Source organism: Ylistrum balloti, unplaced genomic scaffold, assembly GCF_031769215.1.
Source record: "Ylistrum balloti isolate Yb309-2 unplaced genomic scaffold, AGI_CSIRO_Ybal_v1 Utg371848, whole genome shotgun sequence".
In the NCBI taxonomy this organism is placed as follows: Eukaryota; Metazoa; Mollusca; class Bivalvia; order Pectinida; family Pectinidae; genus Ylistrum; species Ylistrum balloti.
In genome coordinates, this window is record NW_026782916.1 from 25,172 (window position 1) to 40,558 (window position 15,387).

Consider the following 15,387-nt stretch of genomic DNA (forward strand, 5'->3'; position numbering starts at 1 on the left):
ATTTTAGTTTGCATCATACAAGAGAATATTCTTATTTCGATTAATCATCCGCCGATACACATTCTGTATGAATGGTAGATTGGCATGCTTAAACGATACCAATAAAACATTGTCTATAACACTAAACAGATTATCGCGGCACCCCTTTCAGAAGGTTTGATTGGTCGCCTCGTTTTCACTTATTCCACGGGATGTATCACGTGATCCCGGTTGTGTCTGGGGAGTGTCGCCTGAACAACCACACACATTAGTTATATAATCTTGATTGTTTATCGGATTGGTGCAATAAAGAAATGAATGTTTCTCAGTTTCTGTAATGATATTAGTGCCGCAGATTCTTTAAATGAACCTCTTATAAATAGTGACTTCCTTAATTAGTGAGATAAGATTGACAGACTACTTTGTGACAATTAATTTGAGAGTTGTGCTACTTCTCAAGTTGAGTCAAATAACATCAAGCATCATCATTGCTTAAAATAACCAGACAACGTTTACAGAACTTGAGTGGCAGAAATGGATTTTTCAAGGCTTTATTCTCATTATCACGATATTTATTATGATGTTTCTTGCAAGTAAAACCTTAGAACAGACGAATTCGAAAAATACAGGTTGATGAATACTCTGTATTGGGTTTCTTGACCAACACTCTGAATCTCTTTCATGTGTTTAACAGATTCAGAATTGCGATCATACATATCACTCAGGTTGTTTCCATAGATACATGGAAACGTCCAGTGCCACACAAGGAATGTTAACCTTGTGTCCGTTATATCTATAGTGTATGTAACATCGTTGTTGGTTTTCCATTGTCTCAGTGTTCTTCTGAGTTGCCTCCCTTCTCTTTCTACCTTCCTGCTGACTCTACCCCATGCCGATCATACCTCCCTGCCCCCCAGTCATAGTACTCAACTGTCGCAATGATGGTCCGATTTTGTAAACTGTATTTAAGTAAGGTGGTAGGGAAGTATGGTTAGAGTTATCAGACTGTTAATGTGGTAGGGAAGTATGGTGAGAGTTATCACACTGTTAACGTGGTAGGGAAGTATGGTGAGAGTTATCACACTGTTAACGTGGTAGGAAAGTATGGTTAGAGTTATCAGACTGTTAACGTGTTAGGGAAGTATGGTGAGAGTAATCAGACTGTTAACGTGGTAGGGAAGTATGGTGAGAGTTATCAGATTGTGAACGTGGTAGGAAAGTATGGTTAGAGTTATCAGACTGTTAACGTGGTAGGAAAGTATGGTGAGAGTTATTAGACTGTTAACGTGGTAGGGAAGTATGGTGAAAGTAATCAGACTGTTAACGTGGTAGAGAAGTATGGTGAGAGTTATCAGACTGTTAACGTGGTAGGGAAGTATGGTGAGAGTTATCAGACTGTTAACGTGGTAGGGAAGTATGGTTAGAGTTATCAGACTGTTAACGTGGTAGGGAAGTATGGTTAGAGTTATCAGACTGTTAACGTGGTAGGGAAGTATGGTGAGAGTTATCAGACTGTTAACGTGGTAGGGAAGTATGGTGAGAGTTATCAGACTGTTAACGTGGTAGGGAAGTATGGTGAGAGTTATCAGACTGTTAACGTGGTAGGGAAGTATGGTGAGAGTTATCAGACTGTTAACGTGGTAGGGAAGTATGGTGAGAGTTATCAGACTGTTAACGTGGTAGGGAAGTATGGTGAGAGTAATCAGAATGTTAACGTGATAGGGAAGTATGGTGAGAGTTATCAGACTGTTAACGTGGTAGGGAGGTATGGTAAGAGTTATCAGACTGTTAACGTGGTAGGGAAGTATGGTGAGAGTTATCAGACTGTTAACGTGGTAGGGAAGTATGGTTAGAGTTATCAGACTGTTAACGTGTTAGAGAAGTATGGTGAGAGTTGCCAGACTGTTAATGTGTTAGGGAAATATGGTGAGAGTTATAAGACTGTTAACGTGGTAGGGAGGTATGGTTAGAGTTATCAGACTGTTAACGTGGTAGAGAAGTATGGTGAGAGTTATCAGACTGTTAACGTGGTAGGGAAGTATGGTGAGAGTTATTAGACTGTTAACGTGGTAGGGAAGTATGGTGAGAGTTATAAGACTGTTAACGTGGTAGGGAAGTATGGTTAGAGTTATCAGACTGTTAACGTGGTAGGGAAGTATGATTAGAGTAATCACACTGTTAATGTAGTAGGGAAGTATGGTTAGAGTTATCAGACTGTTAACGTGTTAGAGAAGTATGGTGAGAGTTGCCAGACTGTTAATGTGTTAGGGAAGTATTGTTAGAGTTATCAGAGTTAAGTAGGGACTGTTAACGTATAGGGAAGTATGGTTAGAGTTATCAGACTGTTAACGTGGTAGGGAAGTATGGTGAGAGTTATCAGACTGTTAACGTGGTAGGGAAGTATGGTTAGAGTTATCAGACTGTTAACGTGGTAGGGAAGTATGGTGAGAGTAATCAGATTGTTAACGTGATAGGGAAGTATGGTGAGAGTTATCAGACTGTTAACGTGGTAGGGAGGTATGGTGAGAGTTATCAGACTGTTAACGTGGTAGGGAAGTATGGTGAGAGTTATATGGTTAGTGTTATTAGACTGTTAACGTGTTAGGGAAGTATGGTGAGAGTTATAAGACCGTAAACGTGGTAGGCAAGTATGGTTAGAGTTATCAGACTGTTAACGTGGTAGGGAAGTATGGTGAGAGTAATCAGACTGTTAACGTGGTAGAGAAGTATGGTGAGAGTTATCAGACTGTTAACGTGGTAGGTGAGAGTTATCAGACTGTTATGGTTAGAGTTATCAGACTGTTAACGTGGTAGGGAAGTATGGTGAGAGTTATCAGACTGTTAACGTGGTAGGGAAGTATGGTGAGAGTTATCAGACTGTTAACGTGGTAGGGAAGTATGGTTAGAGTTATCAGACTGTTAACGTGGTAGGGAAGTATGGTTAGAGTTATCAGACTGTTAACGTGGTAGGAAAGTATGGTTAGATTTATCAGACTGTTAACGTGGTAGGGAAGTATGGTGAGAGTTATAAGACTGTTAACGTGGTAGGGAGGTATGGTAAGAGTTATCAGACTGTTAACGTGGTAGGGAAGTATGGTTAGAGTTATCAGACTGTTAACGTGGTATGAAAGTATGGTTAGATTTATCAGACTGTTAACGTGGTAGGGAAGTATGGTGAGAGTTATCAGACTGTTAACGTGGTAGGGAAGTTTGGTGAGAGTAATCAGATTGTTAACGTGGTAGGGAAGTATGGTTAGAGTTACCAGACTGTTAACGTGGTAGGGAAGTATGGTTAGAGTTATCAGACTGTTAACGTGGTAGGGAGAGTATGGTGGTAGAGTTATCAGACTGTTAACGTGGTAGGGAAGTATGGTAGAGTTATCAGACTGTGGTATGGTGAGAGTTATCAGACTGTTAACGTGATAGGGAAGTATGGTGAGAGTTATCAGACTGTTAACGTGGTAGGGAAGTATGGTGAGAGTTATCAGACTGTTAACGTGATAGGGAAGTATGGTTAGAGTTATCAGACTGTTAACGTGGTAGGGAAGTATGGTTAGAGTTATCAGACTGTTAACGTGGTAGGGAAGTATGGTGAGAGTTATCAGACTGTTAACGTGGTAGGGAAGTATGGTGAGAGTTATTAGACTGTTAACGTGGTAGGGAAGTATGGTGAGAGTTATCAGACTGTTAACGTGGTAGGGAAGTATGGTTAGAGTTATTAGACTGTTAACGTGGTAGGGAAATATGGTGAGAGTTATTAGACTGTTAACGTGGTAGAGAAGTATGGTGAGAGTTATAAGACTGTTAACGTGGTAGGGAAGTATGGTTAGAGTTATCAGACTGTTAACGTGGTAGGGAAGTATGGTGAGAGTTATCAGACTGTTAACGTGGTAGGGAAGTATGGTGAGAGTTATCAGACTGTTAACGTGGTAGGGAAGTATGGTGAGAGTTATCAGACTGTTAACGTGGTAGGGAAGTATGGTTAGAGTTATCAGACAGTTAACGTGGTAGGAAAGTATGGTGAGAGTTGTCAGACTGTTAACGTGGTAGGGAAGTATGGTTAGAGTTATCAGACTGTTAACGTGGTAGGGAAGTATGGTTAGAGTTATCAGACTGTTAACGTGGTAGGGAAGTATGGTTAGAGTTTTCAGACTGTTAACGTGGTAGGGAAGTAGAGTTATCAGACTGTTAACGTGGTAGGGAAGTAGAGTAATCAGATTGTTAACGTGGTAGGGAAGTATGGTGAGAGTTATCAGACTGTTAACGTGGTAGGGAAGTATGGTTAGAGTTATCAGACTGTTAACGTGGTAGGGAAGTATGGTGAGAGTTATCAGACTGTTAACGTGGTAGGGAAGTATGGTGAGAGTTATCAGACTGTTAACTTGGTAGGGAAGTATGGTGAAAGTTATCAGACTGTTAACGTGATAGGGAAGTATGGTGAGAGTTATCAGACTGTTAACGTGGTAGGGAAGTATTGTGAGAGTTATCAGACTGTTAACGTGGTAGGGAAGTATGGTTAGAGTTATCAGACTGTTAACGTGGTAGGGAAGTATGGTGAGAGTTATCAGACTGTTAACGTGGTAGGGAAGTATGGTTAGAGTTATCAGACTGTTAACGTGGTAGGGAAGTATGGTGAGAGTTATCAGACTGTTAACGTGGTAGAGAAGTATGGTGAGAGTTACCAGATTGTTTACGTGGTAGGGAAGTATGGTTAGAGTTATCACACTGTTAATGTGGTAGGGAAGTATGGTGAGAGTTATCAGACTGTTAACGTGGTAGGGAGGTATGGTAAGAGTTATCAGACTGTTAACGTGGTAGGGAAGTATGGTGAGAATTATCAGACTGTTTATGTGGTAGGGAAGTATGGTTAGAGTTATCAGACTGTTAACGTGGTAGGGAAGTATGGTGAGAGTTGCCAGACTGTTAATGTGTTAGGGAAGTATGGTTAGAGTAATCAGATTGCTAACGTGGTAGGGAAGTATGGTTAGAGTTATCAGACTGTTAACGTGGTAGGGAAGTATAGAGTTATCAGACTGTTAACGTGGTAGGGAAGTATGGTGAGAGTTATCAGACTGTTAACGTGGTAGGGAAGTATGGTTAGAGTTATCAGACTGTTAACGTGGTAGGGAAGTATGGTTAGAGTTATCAGACTGTTAACGTGGTAGGGAAGTATGGTGAGAGTTATCAGACTGTTAACGTGGTAGGGAAGTATGGTTAGAGTTATCAGACTGTTAACGTGGTAGGGAGGTATGGTAAGAGTTATCAGACTGTTAACGTGGTAGGGAAGTATGGTTAGAGTTATCAGACTGTTAACGTGGTGGTTAGAGTTATCAGACTGTTAACGTGGTAGGGAAGTATGGTTAGAGTTATCAGACTGTTAACGTGGTAGGGAGGTATGGTAAGAGTTATCAGACTGTTAACGTGGTAGGGAAGTATGGTTAGAGTTATCAGACTGTTAACGTGGTAGGGAAGTATGGTGAGAGTTATCAGACTGTTAACGTGTTAGGGAAGTATAGTTAGAGTAATCTGTTAACGTGGTAAGGAAGTATGGTTAGAGTTATCAGACTGTTAACGTGGTAGGGAAGTATGGTGAGAGTTATTAGACTGTTAACGTGGTAGGGAAGTATGGTTAGAGTTATCAGACTGTTAACGTGGTAGGGAAGTATGGTTAGAGTTATCACACTGTTAATGTGGTAGGGAAGTATGGTATAGACTGTTAATCAGACTGTTAACTGTGGTAGGAAAGTATGGTGAGAGTTATCAGACTGTTAACGTGGTAGGGAAGTATGGTGAGAGTTATCAGACTGTTAACGTGGTAGGGAAGTATGGTTAGAGTTATCAGACTGTTAACGTGTTAGGGAAGTATGGTGAGAGTTATCAGACTGTTAACGTGGTAGGGAAGTATGGTTAGAGTTATCAGACTGTTAACGTGGTAGGGCGTATGGTGATAGTTATCAGACTGTTAACGTGGTAGGGAGAGTTATCAGACTGTTAACGTGGTAGGAAGTAGAGTAATCAGATTGTTAACGTGGTAGGGAAGTATGGTGAGAGTTATCAGACTGTTAACGTGGTAGGGAAGTATGGTGAGAGTTATTAGACTGTTAACGTGGTAGGGAAGTATGGTTAGAGTTATAAGACTGTTAACGTGGTAGGAGAAGTATGGTTAGAGTTATCAGACTGTTAACGTGGTAGGGAAGTATGGTGAGAGTTATCAGACTGTTAACGTGGTAGGGAAGTATGGTGAGAGTAATCAGATTGTTAACGTGGTAGGGAAGTATGGTTAGAGTTATCAGACTGTTAACGTGGTAGAGAAGTATGGTGAGAGTTGTCAGACTGTTAACGTGGTAGGGAAGTATGGTTAGAGTATCAGGCTGTTAACATATTGTGGTAGTCTCAAAAGATATACAAAAATTGTTTGATCGTGGTCCGAGTGAACATTACACAACATAGACGAAGATAGATAACTCCCAACAAATTTGTAAAATTCTGGAATTCTGTTCAGTCCCCTGTCTATCAACAGTGCTTACAGCTTTTTTGTGAATCAATAATGTGATGTTTTCGGTAGTTATAGTTAGATAGAAGTAGATAAAACACAGACAATCAGTGCATTATTACATTGTATATACAGATGTACACAGTACACAAAACATTAAGCAACAACAAACATTCAATGTTTGAAGTATATGGCTTCCGGTTGATAAAAAAATACATATACATAGGATTTTAAAATTTTAGGAAAAAAAAAAGAAATTAGCAATATTATAACAAAGGTATATTACAAGGCAATCCGGTGATAAATATATACACAAGCACCTGCGTGTAACGAACAAACGTCCCAAACACAACAAAATATTCAGGATTTGAAATTATTTGTTACATGATGTTCTTACTAAACCCATAAATCTGAATGCAGATCCTACTTTAATTTATCGTTAATGCTTTCGTCCAATTATACATGTACGAAAAAGTCCAAATGATATTTATCTTCAGAAGTAAAAGATAAAACATGTATAGAAATAAACATACCCTGGGTGTTCATTAAAAATATCTTAGCAGGCAATACTTGTTCTGCATCAGTGACGTTTAACATAGAGTGTATTATACGTTCCTGTTTTCATTCACCTCGAATATGCCTATTCACAAGAGTTTTTTTTTTTTTTCCAGTAACGGATAAACAACCAAAGTATGATTGATGGATGATAAGAAAGGAACCCCCTCTGTGGGACAATAAATTTTTTTCATGACACCTTTTTTGCCCCGTTGTTCTATTGTTTGATGTCATCCTGCTCAGCATTTTCTTGTCAGATGTCTCCTGCTGCTGTGATGATGATGTCCGGCTTTCTTCGGTTGTGATCGGTTATCGGCAAGTTTCGTAGGTTTTTCTTCGTAAAAATAATCAGCCAACCACTCAGCAAGGTCGAAACTGAAGAACGGTGGAACATTTAACTCGTTTTTCTTGGTTTGTTTCTTTTTTGTTTTCTTTTTCTTAGCCTCGCTGTTTTCCTTAGTTGCCCCCAGTTCCTCTTCTTCTACCTCATCCTCCTGACCCTCCTCCAATCCCATGCCGATCATACCTCCTCGTCCCCCAGTCATAGTACTCAGTTGTTGGCGGAATTGCTAAAAGATTGAACAAATATTGATGGTCAGAATTTTGTGACGTGAGAAAACTAGAGTAATTATATGTAGATAGCATTTTGAATGTCCTTCTGTGAGGTAGACGGACAACCCTGCGGACACTTCAGCACGACGATAGGGTTGTTTGATGTCTTTCCAGTCTTCTAGCTTGTCATTCAATTAGCAGTCATCGAAACTGATGAATGAAATAAGGAAAGATCGCTAGATATTCCACATACCTCTTGGACTTTCGGATCGAATAGTGACTGGCTTAGAATCTTTGGGAACAACAGCAAAATCATCAACGGCAGCAACACGGTCACCACCTGAAACAGTGACGTCACCTTTCATTACACTCAGCAAATTTATCTGGAACAGTGACGTCATTTTTCATTACACTCAGCAAATTTACCTGAAACAGTGACGTCACCTTTCATTACACTCAGCAAATTTACCTGGAACTGTGACGTCATCTTTCATTACATTCAACAAATTCATCTGGAACAGTGACGTCGTCTTTCATTACACTCAGCAAATTTACCTGGAACGGTGACGTCATCTTTCATTACACTAAGCAAATTTACCTGGAACAGTGACGTCATCTTAAATAACACATACAGTACTCAGTACTTCTGTGACAGATTACAAACTAGACGCGGAATAATGACGTTAACATAGTGTACATCACAATTATTATATGTGACAGTTTTGCGGTCTTAACGCTGATGACGTCATCCTCCATCAAACTCAATAAACGTGGAATAATTACGTCACCTCATTATTGTAGTTTGCCTATTGGTTCCGTTGTTGTAAACCTTATTCTCATTTAAGAACGTGACCAACAGGTTAACATGGCGGATATCGTTGATGAAACACAAGACGCTTACTCTTCCGGAACACCTGGTTTTACTATCCTTATTCTTTTTTAGGAGTATCCATGTTAATGTTCCTTTTGTTCCAATTTTCCTAGGTGCATCGAATTTGAAATATATTAAGATATTTAGTATTTTCTTGCTTTTCTTTTTTCTTCACAATTTACAGAATATTGAAATTTTGTGTGTAGACAGAAACATTTCAACTTGAGGGAGAGGGATTTGCCATTTTTTTCTATTGCATTTTCTGATTGTTGTGAAAATGAGATGAATTGAACACATTGCGCAATTATATTTATAAAAATGGCGTCATCATTTTATGTCGCGTAATATTGTGTATATTCATGTCAGTGTGAGTACGAGTATTATCCTTTTTCTTCTTATCTTAAGGCATGGAGTAACCCTTTCAGGTTACATGTACCACATCATACCCAACAAAGAGTACACCAAAATGTCAACAGAATCCTACTCCAAACTGAAATCCCATATATAAAAAAACCCACACGGAGACACCTGAAAAAGTAAACGGAGAATAAGAACAGGTGTTACGAAAGGGTAACTGTTTTCTGCTTCATCGACGACATCCAATCCAAGTAATGTCACGTTCCCTGTGAAAATATGTAAACTACGACCAAACCAATAGGTACAATGTATGCTTACGAGTATCAAACACATCTAACTTCCTATCGCATAAGAAAGCAGAATAATTTTCCGTGAGATCAGCATGACGACCGTAAACGGCTTTCATCAGCCTGCATCTCTCGAAACCCCGCGTTGTAAGTAAGTCGGTCAGTTGCCGACATCTTTCCTGGAAATCGTGATTTTGAGAAGAAACTCTTGCATATAGAATCAACTGAGACATGTAAACAGAAAAGGTTGGGGATGCAGGGTGTTGCTCTCCAGAAACGGAAAATTTACAGTGTGGAAATTGAAATCATCCTGCTTATTAATCGGCTTGGTAAAACGCTGTTCCTGTACATTGCGTTGTATGAAACGATAGAGGGTAGCGGCTGATGTAGAAGAGTTTGTTATGTCCTTAGAATGTTAGCGCGTGAAGAGTTGTGTTACTTACGAAACAAGTAGATAATGTTAACAGAACACTTACCATCGGGTTGTTTATAATGTCGTCCAGTTTCAGCGAACTCCTCTCCTGGAAGAAGCGCGACTTGTTAACCATTCGGAACACCAGTGGGTACTCAATCTGACGGATATGGTTGGGTTGAACATAGTCCACCTTACTTGCCCGCTTTCTTCCATCGCGATAGATGTAGACACGGGCCGAGCAGAACTCGTACAGGGAGTGCGTCACTTCAACTACATATATTCCATTGGGCAACCCATTGACCGTGAATTTCCCATCTGTTCTAAAACAGGACATTAGATGAACAAATAAAATTTCGGATTTAATCTTATTCAATTTCTATATTCATAGGAACACAAATATAAAAGAGGTGCTTGTGACATCGAAGATGTAGATGGCGCTGAGTGGTGATGTCCTGGCGGTGAATTTGTTGATGGCACTGAGCTGTGGTGATTGTGACAATGAAGTATAGATGGCGCTGAAAGCGGGTGATTATGTAAAGCTTCTTCGGTTCACAATACTCAGGCTTATTATCTCTACCGATTTATATATATCTATGTCTGAATGTTGTAATACATACTTTATACGATTATATATTATCACAACCAAGGAGGTATTTATATAACATTTTTACATGTTATTGTATATTTCATATACAATGTATGTTAAATGATAAACAACAAGTATATATTCTATGTACATTATATATATATATTGTTACTAACTAGGAGTTTATACATAAAACCAATACAGAGTTATAAATCGAGAACAGTAGTGTTAGTTTAGGTGTCTTTAGATTTATAACTTTATATTTGTTTTATATTCTATGTATGTGATGTAATCTATATAATATTTGTGTCTAGATATAGTAGCAGCTTGCCTCGAAAATTTAACAATCCGCTTGTCCGTACTGTAGCTATCACTTCATTGATCATATATCTATCCCAGTAATACACATCCAACGAACATGTTTGTTAGAATCCAGTACCAATATTGGACCATGCCAACGATATTACTTACTAGATTCTATATATAGAAGATCCAGTACCAATATTGGACCATACCGTCGATATTACTTACTAGATTATATATATAGAAGATCCAGTACCAATATTGGACCATACCGTCGATATTACTTACTAGATTCTATATATAGAAGATCCAGTACCAATATTGGACCATACCGTCGATATTACTTACTAGTACAGATATATAACTGATTTACGTATTACGTAAGTCAGTTACATATATACGTACGTAATATTGTAGCTGTTTACGTACAGAATGCATAATTTAGGAATCAGATTAAGGAAAAATATTTAAAGTATTTTTTCTCAACAAACATGTTTATGGTTGACTGATTTTTGTTTATCATATGTAAAGTAAACAAGGATATCGTAAGATATTATAGACGTCACGCAACTATTCCCAGGCTATTACGGAATGATTATACCATAGAAGTAGTCCTATGTGGTCTGGCCCACTTGTATAAAACATCTCAACTTGAGATTTCCTCAAGCCCAGATTTTCCTCAGCTAATATCTCCTTGAAAATATCTTGTATGAAAATTCCTCAAGGAATTTCAGGACATCCTAGCCGATGCCTTCCTCCTGTTCCTTGAGAAGATTTTATACAAGCCGTTTTTGAGGAGATATCAGCTGAGGAAAATCTCGACTTGAGGAAATCTCAAGTTGAGATGTTTTATACAAGTGGGGCCTTGTGGCATACTACAGCAAAACAATCTTTCACGTGATCGAACAACGTTTGGTGATCATAACCTGTACTTTATAATAGTACACATGTATCCATGTAAAGCATGGTACGTTGTGTTTCTATATTTATCTATTTATTTATTTGATTATAACCCATTTCACACAACACATGAACATGTATACCATTTACGGTACGAACCATTTCATACTGTAAATGGTTTATAAATTAATGTATACCTGTGTAAAACGACAAACCGCGTGACACCTACCATTTCTACATTTCTGCATACCTATACACCTGTGTATAACGACAAATCATGTGACATCTATTATTTGTATAATCATACATACCTGTGTAGCACAGATCAGTGGACTCATTATATATTCATATTGATTACGACAGACATGCAATTCAACTCGAGTGAATCCACCGTGATTTTTATCAACAATTCTGTTTGGAATTACCTGTGGGCTTTGCCAAATTGTACAAAACAAACTACCTTTCGTGGCATTAAATTACATTGCTTTGGATACAGAACGTTAAATGTCGTTTTGGGAATTTGTCCGATGTATGTTTATTCCAGAAACAGGAAAGGATATGAGATATTCTTTTAGCGTTACAGGTAAACAACACCGTATAAGCAGGACTTATGATCGATAAAAACGGCGATGTTTATCTTTGAAACATTTATTATTTATTATTATTATTAGTTATTACATCTAAAATTATGATTTACCATCTAATCATTGTAAGACCCAGATTTGTTTGTACACCTCGCGCTACCCCGAGTCTAGACGGGCTGGATTTTAGCTTACCTTATAAACCCTTGGTATTTGCCGCCGTTCACTAGAACTCGTGTCTTCGATATCCAGGAAGAGTCATTCGCAGACAATAGTTCGACCTTCCCTTCCAAGGAAAACAGCTTCTTCTGTTCCCCGTCAGAGCGTGTCCCACCAACAGTCACTACAGCCAGGAGGATCAACACCCATGGTACATGATCGCCCATTATAAGGTCGGTAGTACACTAGATATATAGACAGGTCAACTTTTAAAGTTACACCAAACCTCGAGTCATTAAAAAACTAATGAAGCGACAAGATATCCAGATCAATGTGTAGAGACAAAACGGTAATGTACCTAGTTGTTGATATATGCCGATCTTTAATTTTTGTACAGACCTATCAGAACAGGTCAAAGTCAGATCTAGCTATACCATTCGTCAACAATAATAGAAACACGTCATTGGGAATACCCTAGCTATATACCATACTGATATTTTTTATATTTTTCTATCTCGCCTAAAAATCAAATAAAACCTTTTTATTTTAAATCTATTTCAATCATAATCTATAAGTACATGTATTTTGTAAGTTTTCCTTTTTCCTATAAAATAACTAACTTTATTATTGTAAAGAGTTCTGACATCTGCCACTTAGCTATATATGTACGTAATAGTTCAAATTAATGCAATGCCCAAATTAAGTATCACCTATACCAAGCCACATTATTTGAAGGCTAAAAAGGTCTCGCAAACAAGATTTACTTTCTTACAGTCCAGTCACTTGTTCACTGCGGCCAGTCTATGTGATCTTGTTAATCCCAGCTGTCATACCTATTAAGAACCCAGGTATAGGCTTTATTCAATCGTTCGTCCTTTGTTAAAGAATTATCGGCCGTGTCACAGTCAATTAGGACTCAGGTAGGCTTATGTAACAAACCTGCTAGAAAGATGTTTTTCACTTTTTTCTTTGTCCGAACCCACGTATGTCTTGACCAATCAATTTGAAAGGTTCCAAGATCTGACCAATCAAATTCATGGAGACTCCTGAGTAAGTTTGGTAGTATCGCGTCACACTGGTCACTTGAAGCCGTGACGCCAATAAAGAATAACGAACTTAACAGGCTGTCTCCATAATCTTTTCAGATTCCAACAAAAACAAAAATAACCTTTCAACCACACAAAAACAACGTTAAATATACCTTAACAATTATTTGAAAGTCAGAACAGGTCAAAGTCAGATCTAGCTATACCATTCGTCAACAATAATAATAACACGTCACTGGGAATACCCTAGCTATACCATTCGTCAACAATAATAGAAACACGTCACTGGGAATACCCTAGCTATACCATTCGTCAACAATAATAGAAACACGTCACTGGGAATACCCTAGCTATACCATTCGTCAACAATAATAGAAACACGTCACTGGGAATACCCTAGCTATACCATTCGTCAACAATAATAATAACACGTCACTGGGAATACCCTAGCTATACCATTCGTCAACAATAATAATAACACGTCACTGGGAATACCCTAGCTATACCATTCGTCAACAATAATAGAAACACGTCACTGGGAATACCCTAGCTATACCATTCGTCAACAATAATAGAAACACGTCACTGGGAATACCCTAGCTATACCATTCGTCAACAATAATAATAACACGTCACTGGGAATACCCTAGCTATACCATTCGTCAACAATAATAGAAACACGTCACTGGGAATACCCTAGCTATACCATTCGTCAACAATAATAGAAACACGTCACTGGGAATACCCTAGCTATACCATTCGTCAACAATAATAGAAACACGTCACTGGGAATACCCTAGCTATACCATTCGTCAACAATAATAGAAACACGTCACTGGGAATACCCTAGCTATACCATTCGTCAACAATAATAGAAACACGTCACTGGGAATACCCTAGCTATACCATTCGTCAACAATAATAGAAACACGTCACTGGGAATACCCTAGCGATACCTTAACAATTATTTGAAAGTCTAATTATTAGGGCTTTATTCTTCTTTTTCTTCTTCCGTATTTTGTGGAGTCTCTATCTGAGATGAGTGAAAGAAAGGTTGATAGTTTTGTTAGTATGTTTTTAATGAAGGTCTGAATGTGCTACAGGAACATTTTCAAATAGGTGAAACATCCAATATGGCCGCCATGACGTCATAAACTTAAAACATTAAAACTGCTGTAACTTAAAAACCATTCATTGCAGAGAGTTTGTGCAATTTTGAAAATTCCCTTTGATCTTTTGAAATGCCGACAAAAAGTTTGAACTTGAATTATTCCAAAATCTTTTATAAATATCTGATTAAATTGGTCGGGAAAAGTTTCCCATATTCATTTTAGTAATTGGTGAGATTCTGAACCATGTTGAAAAAATGGCCGCCATGACGTCATTTCCGATTTTAGCTTAGTGTCAGTATCTCATGAACGGCTCCGTGTACTGAATTCAACTTTGGATATGTGATGTACAATTAGATATAAATAACATTTCTCATGAAACTTTTTTCTATAAAACGACAACTTCCGGTTACCGGTAGGGTCAAATTTCAAAAGTGCCTAAGGTCATAATATTTGGTCCAAGTCATACTCAAGTGGTGGGAAATTAGGTTTGTTAATATGTACGACCTTGACTTATGTTCAAGGTCACTGGGGTCAATTATGTTAAATTTATCAAAATAGTGTAGGGCTCTCATATTTGCTATGTAGCAGGATTGGATAAAGTGCTACCAAACCGGACAAAAAATATACCGTCATACGTCAACTTCCGGTTCAATTTTGTGACATAAAATTTTAAAATCTTCTTAAAAACCAAAAGGCCTAAGGTCATGATATTTGGTCAATATCATACTCAAGTAGTGGAAAATAACGTTTGTTAATATGAACGAACTTAATCCATGTTCAAGGTCACAAGGGTCAAATATATTTGAACCTTAAAAATTGTTTAATCTATTTTGATGTAGTTATACTGCCTTAACGTTTTAACCAAGAAGGTTCGTCTTTGGATATGTTATAGATATTAACAAACGAATTAACTTTCTCATATGTTGTTATCAGGAAAAATGTTAACTTCCGGTTTCCGTAAGGGTTCAAATATATAGATAGGGTACCAATGTTCAACAATATTCTTGACAAGTTCCACAAGGTCTAGAGAAATAATATTTGGTATATATTGATCATCAGATGTTACATTATAAAGCTTGCAAATATGAATAACCTTGACCGACATTCAAGGTCACATGGGTTAAATATGTTTGAACCTTTAAAAAGTGCATTTCTTCGTTATTATGTAGTTATATCTCCTTAACGTTTCAA

The 15,387-nt window shown here is 37.9% G+C and overlaps 1 protein-coding gene across 1 annotated transcript; it reads right to left on the minus strand.

Moving 5' to 3' along the window:
• Positions 1-7,266: 7,266 nt before the first annotated feature.
• On the minus strand, positions 7,267-12,265 carry LOC132563758 (ER membrane protein complex subunit 7-like). Its single transcript, XM_060228506.1, has 4 exons — positions 12,075-12,265; positions 9,571-9,829; positions 7,833-7,919; positions 7,267-7,596 (listed from the first exon to the last, which is right to left on the minus strand). The coding sequence occupies exons 1-4, from the start codon at positions 12,263-12,265 to the stop codon at positions 7,267-7,269; spliced, it is 867 nt and encodes a 288-aa protein (XP_060084489.1).
• Positions 12,266-15,387: the final 3,122 nt, after the last annotated feature.